Raw genomic sequence first — 17,711 nt, 5'->3', positions numbered from 1 at the left:
GTGATTTTTGTCTACTTTGAGGCCTATTTTAATCTCCATTCAACAAAATTCTTAGCTATTTCACTAGTATGCCTTCTGTTCTATTGATTATGCACACGAAACTCACCATTCAACTACAGTATTACAACTACCCTACAAAGTGCACAGAAGTCGGTAATTTGGCCACTTTTACACAAAATTAAAAAAATGCCAATTTAAAAATAGTCCAAAATAAACAATGTAAACATTCTTAGCACTAAAAGAATATTTCCTCTGTTTATTAGTAATGTTCCCAGGCCTCCTATATTACACATCTTCCATTTTGAATTCATAATCACACAAAAATAAAAGATTTATTCTGTTTTTCGGAAACTAAAGTATCACCGGGAATGATTGGGAGGCCTTACCTGTCCTTAGGAAAATCAACTTTAAACCGGGAATGATTGGGAGGCCTTACCTGTCCTTAGGAAAATCAGCAAAAATAAAATATTTTCACTACTCTCAGCCTAATTTTAGTCTACTTCTGGTCCTGAAACCAACCAGACACTTTTTTTTTTTTGGAGTATGTCTTCCATTCTCTCTAATGATACCAAGAAACAGTCAATAAAACCATAAAAGTCATCCTAGAAAACACCTTAAGGTAACTATTTTTTACCAAACGCAAGGTCAGAGTTGTGCTTTCCCATCATTTAATGCATGGGGCAAGATTTTTTTTATTCTGTACACACTCACCGTGCAGACATACATACTCTCATATTTAAGGGGTTAAACCAAAATTGACTGCTCAAAGCTTATCTGAGTGAGCTGAGCTCATGATGTAGAACTACAGGAGAAACCCTGTCCTCAGTGATGTACTGTAGTTCAATGTGTTTACTTGGAAATTTCATTTCTTGCATTCTTAAATTTTTAAACTGCACTATCTCTTACAGCAGATTTGGATGAAAAACAAAATGATACCAAGGAAATGCTTAATATTCACAAGCAACTCCAAGAAGAAACAGAAAATATTATTCGCTGGAAAGCCTCCACCGAGGTAAGACAGTTGTGCTTAAGTTTACAGAGGTGTGTTTTTTTTTAGATAAGCAGATTAATAGATATCTTTATAGGCAATTCAGAAAGACTTTCACCTTGGAGCTATATGTTTATTTTATTTTGCAGATCAAAACAAAACATTTGGAGCGGCAACTTCAGGAGTCTCATAACATCATTGAAGATCAACGACGTAACCTGATGGATCTCCAACTTCATTCAGAGCATTTGTCACAAAGTTTGCTCAAAGAGCGTCAAGATCGAGAGCTAGTCAGTGCCAAGTAAGATATTTTGGATGGGTTTAATTCAATCTTTGCATGCATGACAATTCTTTAGGAATAGTTAAGAGCACACATGTTATGAGAACATGTGTGAGCAGTGGAACATATATGAAGGGATTCAGGGAAACGAATTAGCTGGACTTTAGTACTGGAGGTGAGAAGTTCTGTGCCTGCACTCTGAAGGAGGGGTAGGGATATTGCAGTTTAGAGGGGCATATATTAGATCATACAGTATTTTATTCTTTGAAAGATGCTTTTTTTTTTTTTTTTTTTAACACACTGGCTGCCTCCCACTGAGGCAGGGTGTCCCAAAAAAGAAACTCTCCCCATCATTCACTCCATCAGTCTTGCCAGAGGTGCACTGATGCTACAATTCATATGCCCCTCTAAACTGATAATACAGTATATGTTATCTCCATAAATCATGTATACAGTATGGTGTTCCAGACTTGTATAAATTTGAAAAGCAGTCTGGGCTGCAGGGGAAGAGTGAGAAAGAAAAGAAACACATAGTAATTCTGTCCTATATATCCTAATATCATTTGCACAACATCCACGCACATTCAGACTTCCCACTTTGACAATTTTCTTCTTCTTATTCTTTTTAGTAATCTTTACAGGAAAAGGGGTTACTAGCCCATTGTTCCCGGCATTTTAGTTGACTTTTACAACACGCATGGCTTACGGAGAAAAGATTCTTATTCCACTTCCCCATGGATATAAAAGGAAAAGTAATAAGACCAAGAACTATTAAGATAAAATCAAAGAAAACTCAGATGAGTGTGTATAAATAAACGTGTACATGTATGTGTAGTGTGACCTAATTGTAAGTAGAAGTAGCAAGACGTACCTGTAATCTTGCATATTTATGAGACAGACAAAAGACACCAGCAATCCTACCATCATGTAAAACAATTACAGGCTTTCGTTTTACACTCACTTGGCAGGACGGTAGTACCTCCCTGGGTGGTTGCTGTCGTCCTCGAAAGGGTTGGAAAGAGGGGGTAAAGGAGGTTTTGTGGGTGAGGGGCTTGGATTTCCAGCAAGCGTGCATGAGCGTGTTAGATAGGAGTGAATGGAGACGAATGATACTTGGGACCTGACGATCTGTTGGAGTGTGAGCAGGGTAATATTTAGTGAAGGGATTCAGGGAAACCGGTTATTTTCATATAGTCGGACTTGAGTCCTGGAAATGGGAAGTACAATGCCTGCACTTTAAAGGAGGGGTTTGGGATATTGGCAGTTTGGAGGGATATGTTGTGTATCTCTATACGTATATGCTTCTAAACTGTTGTATTCTGAGCACCTCTGCAAAAGCAGTGATAATGTGTGAGTGTGGTGAAAGTGTTGAATGATGATGAAAGTATTTTCTTTTTGGGGATTTTCTTTCTTTTTTTTGGGTCACCCTGCCTCGGTGGGAGACGGCCGACTTGTTGAAAAAAAAAAAAAAAAAAAAAAATATCCTAATAACAAAAAATTCACAATTCATATGAATGTATACCTGGAGTTTACCTGGAGAGAGTTCCAGGGGTCAACGCCCCCACGGCCCGGTCTGTGACCAGGCCTCCTGGTGGATCAGAGCCTGATCAACCAGGCTGTTACTGCTGGCTACATGCAATCCAACGTACGAGCCACAGCCCGGCTGGTCAGGTACCAACTTTAGGTGCTTGTCCAGTGCCTGCTTGAAGACAGCCAGGGGTCTGTTGGTAATCCCCCTTATGTATGCTGGGAGGCAGTTGAACAGTCTCGGACCCCTGACACTTATTGTATTGTCTCTTAACGTGCTAGTGACACCCCTGCTTTTCATTGGGGAATGTTGCATTGTCTGCCGAGTCTTTTGCTTTCAGTGTGAGTGATTTTCGTGTGCAAATTCGGTACTAGTCCCTCTAGGATTTTCCAGGTGTATATAATCATGTATCTCTTCCGCCTGCGTTCCAGGGAGTACAGGTTCAGGAACTTCAAGCTCTCCCAGTAATTGAGGCGTTTTATCTCCGTTATGCGCGCCATGAAGGTTCTCTGTACATTTTCTAGGTCAGCAATTTCACCTGCCTTGAAAGGTGCTGTTAGTGTGCAGCAATATTCCAGCCTAGATAGAACAAGCGACCTGAAGAGTGTCATCATGGGCTTGGCATCCCTAGTTTTGAAGGTTTTCATTATCCATCCTGTCATTTTTCTAGCAGATGCGATTGATACAATGTACAGTACACTACTGCTAATTTATGTGGTTATAATAAATACAAGATCAGTCTTTCATTTACCTTTCATTTCAACTGATACTGTATACTGCTGTACTGGACTGGTGAAGAATTGCCTCTCTGTTTCTGTGATAATTTGTGATTTATTTTTACACTAGGATGGTTAATAGTTTCTGCATAAAGGGGTTAAGTTGCATTGAATCTGGATACAAAAGATCATTATGCTGGGGAAAATAAGAGATACAAAAATAAGTAATTCACCATGGGGAAGTGGAACATAATTTTTCTTCTGTAAGTCATGCGTGTCGTAACAGGCGACTAAAATGCTGGGAGCAAGGGGCTAGTAACCCCTTCACCTGTATAAAATACTAAATTTAAAGAGAAAATTTCATTTTTCTTTTTGGGTCACCTTACCTCGGTATGATACTGCCGGTTTGTTGCAAGAAGAAAACTAAGTAATGGTAAGGTATAAGGTATCAAAGACATTACAGGTTTTGTCATACGCATGTTCAGTAAGCACTATAAAATCAGCAAGATAGACAGGTAGAAAATGACTAAGTTAGACTTTCTATTGTATTAATTGCAAAGTTCTAGTGTGGTTTTATGTACATGTTTAAATAACAACAACTTATAAATTTATTCTGGCAATTACTGAAATTAAATATTGCTTTAGTCACCCACTTTTTTTCAGGGTAACTCACACTCGTCAAATTTTCCTGGCTTTACAAGAACAGTATGAACAGTTACTTGAAACTACTGTGCATTTTCAGCAGCAAAAAGACTTTCTTACTTCTGAACATAAGGAAATTATAAATAAACTATCAGAAATGCAAGATGTTTGTGTATCACATCAAAATTGTATTCTAAGTATTACTTCCCAAGGTAGGTTACTAAGTAAGAGAAGCTTTTCAATATACAACATTGGTCTTTATATTTTGTTTCAGATGCTTATGTTCATTTAAAAACATTTCAGTAAGAATCTTCATTCAAGTTATATGCATATCCATTGTACTTGCACAGGCTTGCAGATTGATTCATATCCCTGATGATGTGTAAATAAAAGTTTATTTAGAAAGAAAATGCATATATACATGTCTCTTTTGTTTCAAATATATTAAAAGGTAAAGATTTGTACAACTACTGCGTATGTCATAAATAGTTACATATACTAGACAGATATTTCTCAGTACACTACACTATGTTCATATTTATTCATACCCAGACAATCAGTGATTTATTAAGCATTCTTTGGTTTGATGACATGGCATAGATTTTCTTCTGTAGCATAGAAATAGGTTTATCAGGGGAGATATTCAATCACTTGTCTGGACTACTTCTACTACTACTAGAATTTATGTTTTTTGCTTATGGACTTCTTTTTTTCAGTTCATGCCACAAATTTTCTGTTTGATTTTTGAGTCCGGCTAAATCTATACCTGTGCCGTGTCGCCGTATTCTTTCATGTTTTTTCACGGTTTCTCTTGCGTACCAGAACTTTATACTGTGCCAGTGAACTTATAAGATATATCCCTCCAGTGCTTGGAACTAATCTTGCAGAAAATAATATCTACTGAGACAAAAAAGGAGAATCAGTATACAATAACAATACTCTCATTATTATTATTAAAGATTCGCCGGTATTCTCCCGGCCCGGGCCTTCTCCAAGTGGTGGCCCGGCCTTGGCTCCCTCTTGAGGGAGTGTCTGAGACCTAAGTCTCCCATGAGAGGAGGCACAAGTACCTCCTCATCTTTGGGACCAACTGTCCCCAGGCCTAGCCACAAGCTAGGCCTCTCTGGTCTGCCATCCCCGCCCCAAGAGGGCTAATGGGAATGACAGTCTTATGAGCTAAAGGCTCGGGCTCAGGCACCTACCCTACCCTAGAAGGGCTAGGCATGGTGTCGATGGTATTGATGACCCAATACTCTCTGAAGGGAACTTTAGGCCTAGCTTGCCGGTGGAAATAATATTAGAACTTTTTTGTCAGAGGAAAGACAGTCTCCCTGATAATAGTGTGTTATACATAGTGTTATAGTGTGTACCACAGTGGTACCCTAGTATGTATATGGATAATAAATAAGGTGAAGTTTAAAACTGAAGTGTTAGGCCCAAAGAGATAGGTTCATGTTGTAAACAGTTGCTAGCAGTCGCCAGAACCCTCCCACACAGGTCTGCTAGTGTACCTGACTTATAATTAGTGATTTCAGGGAATAAAACATTCCTGTTGAAATACGAAGAGGTGCAAAATCTTGAGGGAATACGAAAAGTGTACAGTTTTGTAGAAATATGATAAACAGTGTATAGTTGTTAGTACTTATTGTGATGGAGTGACGTATACAGTGTGTGGTAAACCTGTAGTTAGCAGTGGTCGCTATATACACCGAAAATCATTATTCCTCCATTCACTCATATACCCTTATCTTACATATGGAATTTGTGCATGGGGATCAACAACATCCAATCACCTAAAACCCCTAATAACCCATCAAAAGGCAGCAGTAAGAATGATAACAAATTCCCACTCCCGCCAGTATACTCCACCAATTTTCAAAAGTCTGAATCTGCTTACCATTAAGAACATCCATACTTATTCATGTGCCTACTACATACACAGAACAATACACGCAAATATAAACCCTCCACTCAAACTTTTTCTCACCAACCTAAACAGGACACATAACCACAACACAAGACACAGATCTCTTTCTGATATACCTCGTGTCCATATCACACTGTGTAAAAACTCTATGCACATAAAGGGCCCCAAAATATGGAATTCATTACCAGAAGATATTAAAGTAACCCAGTCTGAAAATCAACTTAAGACTCTTCTCAAAATCCACTTAATCACCCCAGACTAAATGCTAAATACTCAGTACACATTTACTCACCTATGTACTCCCACATCATAACTGAAACAATCACATTGAACCTTTTATCCATTGTTGACAGGAATATAATTGAATCATTGTTTTTCACAAAAGCATTTTAGAATATATATATATCTTTGTATTATACAAATTTTGATTTGGTTATAATTAATATTCTACTGTGCTCTTGGGAGATTCTGAAGAGAAGCTGCAGAGATTGGTGGATGAATTTGGTAGGGTGTGCAAAAGAAGAAAATTAAAGGTGAATACAGGAAAGAGTAAGGTTATGAGGATAACAAAAAGATTAGGTGATGAAAGATTGAATATCAGATTGGAGGGAGAGAGTATGGAGGAGGTGAACGTATTCAGATATTTGGGAGTGGACGTGTCAGCGGATGGGTCTATGAAAGATGAGGTGAATCATAGAATTGATGAGGGAAAAAGAGTGAGTGGTGCACTTAGGAGTCTGTGGAGACAAAGAACTTTGTCCTTGGAGGCAAAGAGGGGAATGTATGAGAGTATAGTTTTACCAACGCTCTTATATGGGTGTGAAGCGTGGGTGATGAATGTTGCAGCGAGGAGAAGGCTGGAGGCAGTGGAGATGTCATGTCTGAGGGCAATGTGTGGTGTGAATATAATGCAGAGAATTCGTAGTTTGGAAGTTAGGAGGAGGTGCGGGATTACCAAAACTGTTGTCCAGAGGGCTGAGGAAGGGTTGTTGAGGTGGTTCGGACATGTAGAGAGAATGGAGCGAAACAGAATGACTTCAAGAGTGTATCAGTCTGTAGTGGAAGGAAGGCGGGGTAGGGGTCGGCCTAGGAAGGGTTGGAGGGAGGGGGTAAAGGAGGTTTTGTGTGCGAGGGGCTTGGACTTCCAGCAGGCATGCGTGAGCGTGTTTGATAGGAGTGAATGGAGACAAATGGTTTTTAATACTTGACGTGCTGTTGGAGTGTGAGCAAAGTAACATTTATGAAGGGATTCAGGGAAACCGGCAGGCCGGACTTGAGTCCTGGAGATGGGAAGTACAGTGCCTGCACTCTGAAGGAGGGGTGTTAATGTTGCAGTTTAAAAACTGCAGTGTAAAGCACCCTTCTGGCAAGACAGTGATGGAGCGAATGATGGTGAAAGTTTTTCTTTTTCGGGCCACCCTGCCTTGGTGGGAATCGGCCAGTGTGATAATAAAAAAAATAACTATGAAATAATTACTTTCCTACTGTACAACTATGATATACTCCTTAGTATTAAGTAGAATGTAAGCCAATAATGTTAAGTTGGCCCTTAATGCCAAGGCATAATAGAGGCTCTCTTTGCATTGCAACCCACTATTGTATATACACAATCTCAATGTACTGTTTGCAAAGACATTAAATAATAAATAAATAAATAAATCTCCATATACTGAAGCCATCAGCGCCCATACATGCAAGTTATACTTTCTGTATCAAACTGAACACATATTACTCTGTTTAATTTTTTTCCAGTAGTCCTTTTCATGAGCTAGTCCAAAATCACCCAGTGAGCCTAATCCGGATCTGCCGAGATACATCCAACGACCGGATTCAAACGGATTCATTGATAACAATGTATCCTCTTGACTGGTTTCACTAACTGATGGGGCTCTACACGCCCTGTCAAACACTCAAACAGCAACTACAACAAATAGTTACAATACAGATAGACAGATCTACTGTTAACCCTTTGACTGTCGCGGCCATATATATACTTACGAGGTACTGTGTTTGACGTATATATACTCATAAATTCTAGCGGCTTCAAATCAAGCAGGAGAAAGCTGGTAGGCCTACATGTGAGAGAATGAGTCTGTGTGGTCAGTGTGCACCATATAAAAAAAAATCCTGGTGCACGCAGTGCATAATGAGAAAAAAAAAACTGACCGTTTTTTTTAATTAAAATGCCGACTTTGTGGTCTATTTTCGTATAGTATTTATGGTTGTATTCTCGTTTTCTTGGTCTCATTTGATAGAATGGAAAACATGTTACAGAAATAGAGGTGATTTTGATTGATTTTACTATAAAAAGAACCTAGAAATGGAGCTCAAAGTAGGGGAAATGTTTGATTTTTGCCAATGTTCAAAAGTAAGCAAATGATGCCATTTTCCAGTAAATGTCCAGCTAGCCATTCTAATATGCAGTCATGAATGGGTTGATGTTATTTATACAATTATTACAGTATTGCAGTAGTCTGCATAATAGTAAGTCTTCAATTTTTTGTTTGAATAAAAATTCAAAATAGAAAGCAAGAGTAATATCAGAGGGGCCTGGAAACACGACTGATGAGCAAAGAAAATGTTATTTTAGAGCCAGGAATGTCTGCATTGTTCATTCTGGACCTTATTTTGAAATTGTCATATTTTTTAGTTTTTGTGAAATTGGCCAAATTGCAAATTTCTGACCACATTATTAGGTAGTGGAAATCGGTAAATGGGCAGTTTCTTGTACTCAATCGATAGAAAAAATGGAGTTCTAAAGAAATAGCTATGAGTTTGGGCGACTGGAACAATGGCATTAGCCAAAAATAGGGCTCAAAGTGGGCGAAATCGCCGATTTGTAAACAGCGCCGAGGTCGCTAACTTCGCGACAGCATAATTCCGTCAGTTTTCCATCAAATTTCGTTTTTTTGGTGTCATTACAATCGGGAAAAGATTCTCTATCATTTCATAAGAAAAAATATTTTTTTTTTTTTTTTTTAAATTTTGCGACACCAGGAGACACCTCAGGATTGGGGGTTGCGACAGTCAAAGGGTTAAGGTGCTTATTAGTGATCCACTAACTGGATTCTTTTAGTTTCGCTGGATTCGGGAGGATTCAAATGGATTTTGCTGGATTCGGGCGGATTCAAACACTTTTTGTTGGAAATAAAGCCAGATTCGGGTGAATTCCAATGGTTTCGTTGGAAATAAAGCCAAATCGGAAGAACTGTTACAAAAAATTAAATACATCGGAGAAATATAGACTAGCTAGCTAGGAGAGTTGTCTAGTGTTGTAAGATGACCACCACCATGAAGATCTGTGTAGTCTGCAGAAAGGGTAAGGGACGAAGACAGGCCTGGATTGCTTGCCATCTGTGTGGTCAGTGGTCCCATAGTATATGCAGGGATTTTAAACTAGTGACCACACTTGACATAAACTCAGAGAGATGTTTTTGGGTCTGCCCAAACGAGATACACCTGTAAGAGGAAATGACATCTATATTAAAAGACAAGAACACCAATAAAACTTCCTTCTTGAAAGACATGTCAGCATGGTATGACAGCTGGGAAAAAAAGATGGGTGGTAGGGACGGGGCTGTCTTGGACAGTACTTCTGCGGGGGCTAGTGCTGTCCTGGAGGACAGTGCTGAGAGTGCTAGTGTTGTCCTGAAGGAAAGTGCTCCTGAGGGTGCTAGTGTTGTCCTGGAGGACAGTGCTGAAGGTGCTAGTGTTGTCCTGGAGGAAAGTGCTCCAGAGGGTCTTAGTGATGTCTTAGAAGATAGCGCACATGAGGGTACTAGTGTTGTCCTGGAGAACACTGACGACAACCATATTCAGTCCACAGAGGTTCAAAATAGAGATACTGCTGGAGATGGATCAAAATGTGATGATGCCTCAGGGAATAGTGTCGACACACTACCAGCAAAACCTGGCGGAAGTGCTGATGTCCATACAGGGGTAAAAGATATTGAGGAAACAGGAAAAATAAATGCACTAGCATTGAATGCAGCTACAATAAATCCTAGCAAACAGAAGTACAATCTATGTAAATAATATGCCTTGGGTATCTGCAGGCACAGTATATCTGGTAAAACAGGTGGGACATGCACTTTGACTATCCCAAAAAATGTCACACCCACATGACAGCAGGAGAGGGCAACTTCCCTTCTTAACTTATTTCACCCAGAAATGTGTCACTCATCAATCCATGAAAGAAAATGCTACAATTCATATTGCTAGGCACATCATCTGAAGGGGACTAGAAGACACAGACCAGCCAGACTATGGGAGGCAAAAGAGAGGAGCCACAACCTCTCCAGGGACAGAGGCTTTTTAGGGCCAAAAGGGAAAAAAGACTGGCAAGAAATAACAATAATCCTACATCACCTGAAAATACTTCTGGAGCAGAGGCACAGACATTGGCCTCTACCCCAGAACAACAGATATTAGAGCCAGCAAATATAACCCCCCTAAATTCCACCAATACAATATTTGTCTTTGCAGACATACAGAGTCTAAAGCCATCAAAAAACAACAAAATTTCTTACATCGAGGGACTGCTTATGGAGTCAAATGCAATGTTTGCAGCATTCACAGAGACCCACATAAAGGATCATTATGACAACAAAATATGGATCCCAGGTTATAACCTATTCCAATGCGACAGACTAAACAGGCAACAAGGGGAGGTTGGCCTGTATGTTACAGACTCACTCATTTGCACAGAACTACTAAACACCTCAAATGATGTAGTTGAAGTTTTGGCGGTAAAGATTGAAAACCAAAACCTTGTCATTGTGGTAGTATACAAGCCTCCAGATGAAACTTCCCAACAATTCCAGGAGCAGCTTGAGAAAATTGACCACTGTCTGGAAAATCTCCCAACTCCTGCCCCAAACATCTTACTACTAGGAGATTTAAACCTGAGACACCTAAAATGGAGGAGTATAGCAAACAATGTTTTAGCAGAGATTGCCCCAGGAGGCAGCTCAGATGAAAATTCACACACACACGAACTATTAAATCTCTGTAAGAAATTCACCTTAAACCAGCGAATAGTAGAGCCTACAAGACTAGAAAATACGCTGGACCTCATCATCACTAATAATGATGATCTGATACGTAATATAACTTTTTTTTTTTTTTTTTTTTTTTTTTTCAAGTCGGTCGTCTCCCACCGAGGCAGGGTGACCCAAAAAAAAAGAAAGAAAATCCCCAAAAAGAAAATACTTTCATCATCATTCAACACTTTCACCACACTCACACATTATCACTGCTTTTGCAGAGGTGCTCAGAATATAACAGTTTAGAAGCATATACGTATAGAGATACACAACATATCCCTCCAAACTGCCAATATCCCAAACCCCTCCTTTAAAGTGCAGGCATTGTACTTCCCATTTCCAGGACTCAAGTCCGACTATATGAAAATAACCGGTTTCCCTGAATCCCTTCACTAAATATTACCCTGCTCACACTCCAACAGATCGTCAGGTCCCAAGTATCATTCGTCTCCATTCACTCCTATCTAACACGCTCATGCACGCTTGCTGGAAGTCCAAGCCCCTCACCCACAAAACCTCCTTTACCCCCTCTTTCCAACCCTTTCGAGGACGACCCCTACCCCTCTTTCCTTCCCCTATAGATTTATATGCTTTCCATGTCATTCTACTTTGATCCATTCTCTCTAAATGACCAAACCACCTCAACAACCCCTCTTCTGCCCTCTGACTAATGCTTTTATTAACTCCACACCTTCTCCTAATTTCCACACTCCGAATTTTCTGCATAATATTTACACCACACATTGCCCTTAGACAGGACATCTCCACTGCCTCCAACCGTCTCCTCGCTGCTGCATTTACCACCCAAGCTTCACATCCATATAAGAGTGTTGGTACTACTATACTTTCATACATTCCCTTCTTTGCCTCCATAGATAACGTTTTTTGACTCCACATATACCTCAACACACCACTCACCTTTTTTCCCTCATCAATTCTATGATTAACCTCATCCTTCATAAATCCATCCGCCGACACGTCAACTCCCAAGTATCTGAAAACATTCACTTCTTCCATACTCCTCCTCCCCAATTTGATATCCAATTTTTCTTTATCTAAATCATTTGATACCCTCATCACCTTACTCTTTTCTATGTTCACTTTCAACTTTCTACCTTTACACACATTCTCAAACTCATCCACTAACCTTTGCAATTTTTCTTTAGAATCTCCCATAAGCACAGTATCATCAGCAAAAAGTAACTGTGTCAATTCCCATTTTGAATTTGATTCCCCATAATTTAATCCCACCCCTCTCCCGAACACCCTAGCATTTACTTCTTTTACAACCCCATCTATAAATATATTAAACAACCATGGTGACATTACACATCCCTGTCTAAGACCTACTTTTACCGGGAAGTATTCTCCCTCTCTTCTACACACCCTAACCTGAGCCTCACTATCCTCATAAAAGCTCTTTACAGCATTTAGTAACTTACCACCTATTCCATATACGTACTTGCAACATCTGCCACATTGCTCCTCTATCCACTCTATCATATGCCTTTTCTAAATCCATAAATGCAATAAAAACTTCCCTACCTTTATCTAAATACTGTTCACATATATGCTTCAATGTAAACACTTGATCTACACATCCCCTACCCACTCTGAAACCTCCTTGTTCGTCCGCAATTCTACATTCTGTCTTACCTCTAATTCTTTCAATTATAACCCTACCATATACTTTTCCTGGTATACTCAGTAAACTTATTCCTCGATAAGCATAGCTTGATTAATGATACTCAGCATGGATTCACAAGAGGCCGGTCTTGTCTAACTAATTTATTAACTTTCTTCAGTAAAGCTTTTGAGGCTGTTGACCACAATAAAGAATTTGATATTATTTACTTAGATTTTAGTAAGGCTTTTGATAGAGTTCCGCACCATAGACTGTTAAAGAAAGTGGCAGCTCATGGCATTGGGGGAAAAGTGCTCTCGTGGATCGAGTCATGGCTCACTGACAGGAAGCAGAGAGTGTCCATAAATGGGGTTAAATCCGAGTGGGGATCTGTAACAAGTGGCGTTCCACAGGGATCAGTCTTGGGCCCGTTGTTGTTTATAATATATATCAATGATCTTGATGAGGGAATTACTAGTGATATGAGCAAATTCGCCGATGACACAAAGATAGGTAGGATAATTGATTCAAACGTAGATGTTAGGGAACTTCAGGAGGATTTAAACAAACTCTATTCTTGGTCAGAAAAGTGGCAGATGCAGTTCAATGTAGATAAATGCAAGGTTCTGAGGCTTGGGAGTGCCCATAACACTAGTACTTATAAATTAAATGATGTAGAACTTAGCCATACAGATTGCGAAAAGGACTTGGGGGTTATGGTGAGCAGCAACCTTAAACCAAGACAGCAATGCCTAAGCGTACGTAATAAGGCAAATAGATTACTGGGATTTATATCAAGAAGTGTAAGCAACAGAAGTCCAGAGGTCATACTGCAGCTTTATACATCATTAGTAAGGCCTCACCTAGATTATGCAGCTCAGTTCTGGTCTCCGTATTACAAAATGGACATAAATTCGTTAGAAAACATTCAGCGTAGGATGACTAAATTAATACATAGCATCAGAAATCTTCCTTATGAAGAAAGATTGAAGACTCTTAAGTTACATTCACTTGTTAGACGAAGAATGAGGGGAGACCTGATCGAAGTGTATAAGTGGAAGATAGGTATAAATAAAGGGGATATTAATAAGGTCTTGAGGATGTCTCTCCAAGAGAGAACGCGCAGTAATGGATTTAAATTAGGTAAGTTTAGATTTAGAAAGGACATAGGAAAGTATTGGTTTGGAAATAGGGTAGTTGATGAGTGGAACAGTCTACCTAGTTGGATTATTGAGGCTGGGACTTTGGGTAGTTTCAAATCTAGGTTGGATAAGTACATGAGTGGGAGGGGTTGGATTTGAGTGGGACTTTCACATCAGAGCTTATTTCTTGGGTGGCATTGAAAATTGGGTTGGGCAAATGTTTTGTTAGTGGGATGAATTGTAAAGGACCTGCCTAGTATGGGCCAGCAGGCCTCCTGCAGTGTTCCTCCTTTTCTTATGTTCTTATGTTCTTATAATTTTTACAATCTCTTTTGTCCCCTTTCCCTTTATATAAAGGGACTATACATGCTCTCCGCCAATCCCTAGGTACCTTCCCTTCTTTCATACATTTATTAAACAAAAGTACCAACCACTCCAACACTATATCCCCCCCTGCTTTTAACATTTCTGTCATGATCCCATCAGTTCCAGCTGCTTTACCCCCTTTCATTCTACGTAATGCCTCACGTACCTCCACCACACTTACAGTCTGCTCTTCTTCACTCCTAAAAGATGGTATGCCTCCCTGGCCAGTGCATGAAATTACCGCCTCCCTTTCTTCCTTAACATTTAAAAGTTCCTCAAAATATTCTCGCCATCTACCTAATACCTCCCTCTCCCCATCTACTAACTCCCCTACTCTGTTTTTAACTGACAAATCCATACTTTCCCTAGGCTTTCTTAACTTGTTTAACTCACTCCAAAATTTTTTCTTATTTTCATTAAAATTTCTTGACAGTGCCTCTCCCACTCTTTCATCTGCTCTCCTTTTGCACTCTCTCACCACTCTCTTCACCTTTCTTTTACTCTCCATATACTCTGCTCTTCTTATAACACTTCTGCTTTGTAAAAAACTCTCGTAAGCTACCTTTTTCTCTTTTATCACACCCTTTACTTCATCATTCCACCAATCACTCCTCTTTCCTCCTGCCCCCACCCTCCTATAACCACAAACTTCTGCCCCACATTCTAATACTGCATTTTTAAAACTATTCCAACCCTCTTCAACCCCCCCACTACTCATCTTTGCACTAGCCCACCTTTCTGCCAATAGTCGCTTATATCTCGCCCGAACTTCCTCCTCCCTTAGTTTATACACTTTCACCTCCCTCTTACTTGTTGTTGCCACCTTCCTCTTTTCCCATCTACCTCTTACTCTAACTGTAGCTACAACTAAATATAACTATCAAAGACAATTCACTCAGATCACAACATAATAGAGGTACAGACATGTATGCACAGGGCTCTGGACCAGCAAAATGTGAGCAGTCATGAAGTTCTCTTCACGAAATTCAATTTCAATAACAAAAACATACAATGGGGTCAAGTAAACCATGTCCTAAATGAAACGAGCTGGGAAGATATCCTAAACAACACGGATCCGAACATTTGCCTTGAAAAAATGAATTCTGTGGTTGTTGAGATCTGCTCAAGACACATTCCATTAAGAAAAAGAAAGAGATGTAAACTAGAAAGAGAGAGACGTTCCTTATACAGACGAAAGCGAAGAGTCACAGCTGCTGAGCGGGGTCTGTATATCTGAAATATGAAGGGAGGCACTAGTCAGTGAAATTGCAAATATCGAACTTAAGCTGAAGGAATCTTATAGGAGACAAGAATCACAGGAAGCACTAAAAGCCATACAGGAAATTGAAAAAAAAAAATATGTACTTCTTCTCTTATGCCAAATCTAAGGGAAAACAACATCGAGTATTGGGCCCCTGCTTAGGCGGGATGGGACATACACAGGTGATAGCCAAGAAATGAGTGAGATACTCAAGTTTCAATATGACTCAGTGTTCAGCGATCCACTGCCCACTCAAAGGGTCGACAATCCAAATGAATTCTTTATGAACAAAACCCAATAGTATTTGGTCATCCCAAAACTCTCGGATATTATTTTAACTCCACAAGATTTTGAAGAGGCAATTAATGACATTCCCATGCACTCTGCAATTCTCGATGAACACTCGTGGAACTCTTTGCTCATCAAGAATTGCAAGAAGCCCCTGTTGCGTGCCTTCAGCATTTTATGGAGAGGAAGCATGGACACAGGGGTCATCCCACACACACTAAAAACAACAGACATAGCCCCACTCCACAAAGGTGGCAGTAAAGCAATTGCAAAGAACTACAGACCTATAGCACTAACATCCCATATCATAAAAATCTTTGAGAGGGTTCTAAGAAGCAAGATAGCCAACCACTTAGATACCCATCAATTACACAACCCAGGGCAACACTGGTTTAGAGCAGGTCCCAGCTACTGGACCACTATGACAAGGTTCTGGATACTGTAGTGGATAAACAAAATACAGATGTAGTATACACAGACTTTTGCAAAAGTTTTCGACAAGTGTGACCAAGGTGTAACAGCACACAAAATGTGGGATAAAGGAATAACAGGAAAAGTTGGTAGATGGATCTTCAACTACCTGACAAATAGAACACAAAGAGTAATAATAAACAGAGTAAAGTCCAAGGCAGCCATGGTAAAAAGCTCTGTTCCACAAGGCACAGTACTTGCTCCCATTCTATTCCACATCCTCATTTCTGACATAGACAGAGATGTAAGCCATAGCTCCATATCTTCCTTTGTGGATGACACCTGGATCACCATGTCAGTGACCTCCATCAAAGACACTGCGAGACTCCAAGCGGACATCAACCAAATCTTCGAATGGGCCACTCAAAACAATATGAAGTTCAATGAGGAGAAATTTCAACTACTCAGATATGGAAAACTTGAAGAAATTAAAAATGTGTCAGGGTATACCACAAATTCTGACCATACAATAGAGCGGAAAAGTAATGTGAAGGGCCAGGGAGTGATAATGTCAAGAGGATCTCGCCTTCAAAGACCACAACAATGTATCTACCTCATCCGCTAGGAAAATGATAGGATGGATAATGAGAACCTTCAAAACTAGGGACGCCAAGCCCATGATGATTCTCTTCAAATCGCTCGTGCTCTCTAGGCTGGAATATCCCCTCAAGGAAGGCTCCTTGACGCTGGTGAGGGGCTCTTGATCTAGGGAATTGGATCTGTGCTCCAGTTCCCTGAATTAAGCCTGAATGCCTTCCATCCCCCCATAGGCGCTGTATAATCCTACGGGTTTAGTGCTTCCCCCTTGATTATAATAATAGGCTGGAATACTGCTGTACACTAACAGCCCCCTTCAAGGCTGGCGACATTGTAGACCTGGAGAGAGTACAAAGAACCTTCACGGCACACATAAGTGCGATAACGCACCTAAACTACAGGGAACGGTTGAAGGTCCTTGATCTGTATTCCCTCGAACGCAGGCGAGAGAGATACATGATAATATACACTTGGAAGGTCCTGGAGGGATTGGTACCAAACCTGCACACTCCATATGAAAGCAAAAGACTCGGCAGGAGATGCAACATTCTCCCGATGAAAAGCAGGGGTGCCACAAGTACACTAAGAGACAGCACAATAAGTGTATGGTACCCAAGACTGTTCAATTGCCTCCCAGCATACATAAGGAGGATTACCAATAGACCCCTGGCTGTCTTCAAGAAGGCACTGGACAGGCACCTAAAGTCAGTACCAGACCAGCCGGGCTGTTGTTCGTACGTCTGCTTGCGTGCGGCCAGCAGTAACAGCCTGGTTGATCAGACCCTGATCCACCATGAGGGTTGGTCTCAGACTGGGCCGCAGGGGTGTTGACCCTTGAAACCCTCTCCAGGTAAGCTCTGGACCACTATGGTAGAAAAATGGTGCTCAAGGACTTG

The 17,711-nt window shown here is 40.2% G+C and overlaps 2 protein-coding genes across 4 annotated transcripts in view; one reads left to right on the top strand and one right to left on the bottom strand.

Annotated features, from left to right (window-relative positions):
• The window catches only part of LOC128699603 (zinc finger protein 90), a 207,155-nt gene that overhangs the window by 45,742 nt on the left and 143,702 nt on the right, over nt 1-17,711 (bottom strand). The gene's annotated exons all lie outside the window — the stretch shown is intronic.
• LOC128699602 (synaptonemal complex protein 1-like) overlaps nt 1-17,711 on the top strand; it is a 161,054-nt gene that overhangs the window by 15,942 nt on the left and 127,401 nt on the right. For 2 of the 3 annotated variants that reach the window (XM_070099351.1, XM_070099352.1), the window contains exons 3-5: nt 909-1,012; nt 1,138-1,289; nt 4,176-4,366. In XM_070099351.1, coding sequence (XP_069955452.1) covers nt 909-1,012; nt 1,138-1,289; nt 4,176-4,366 — 447 coding nt within the window. The remainder of the gene's footprint in view (nt 1-908; nt 1,013-1,137; nt 1,290-4,175; nt 4,367-17,711) is intronic. The other variant, XM_070099353.1, reaches the window with a different exon arrangement.

The sequence above is a fragment of the Cherax quadricarinatus genome, chromosome 67 (genome assembly GCF_038502225.1).
Source record: "Cherax quadricarinatus isolate ZL_2023a chromosome 67, ASM3850222v1, whole genome shotgun sequence".
NCBI classification, from domain to species: domain Eukaryota; kingdom Metazoa; phylum Arthropoda; class Malacostraca; order Decapoda; family Parastacidae; genus Cherax; species Cherax quadricarinatus.
Note: the sequence above shows the minus strand (reverse complement) of the source record. Positions and strands in the feature narration are given on the sequence as shown.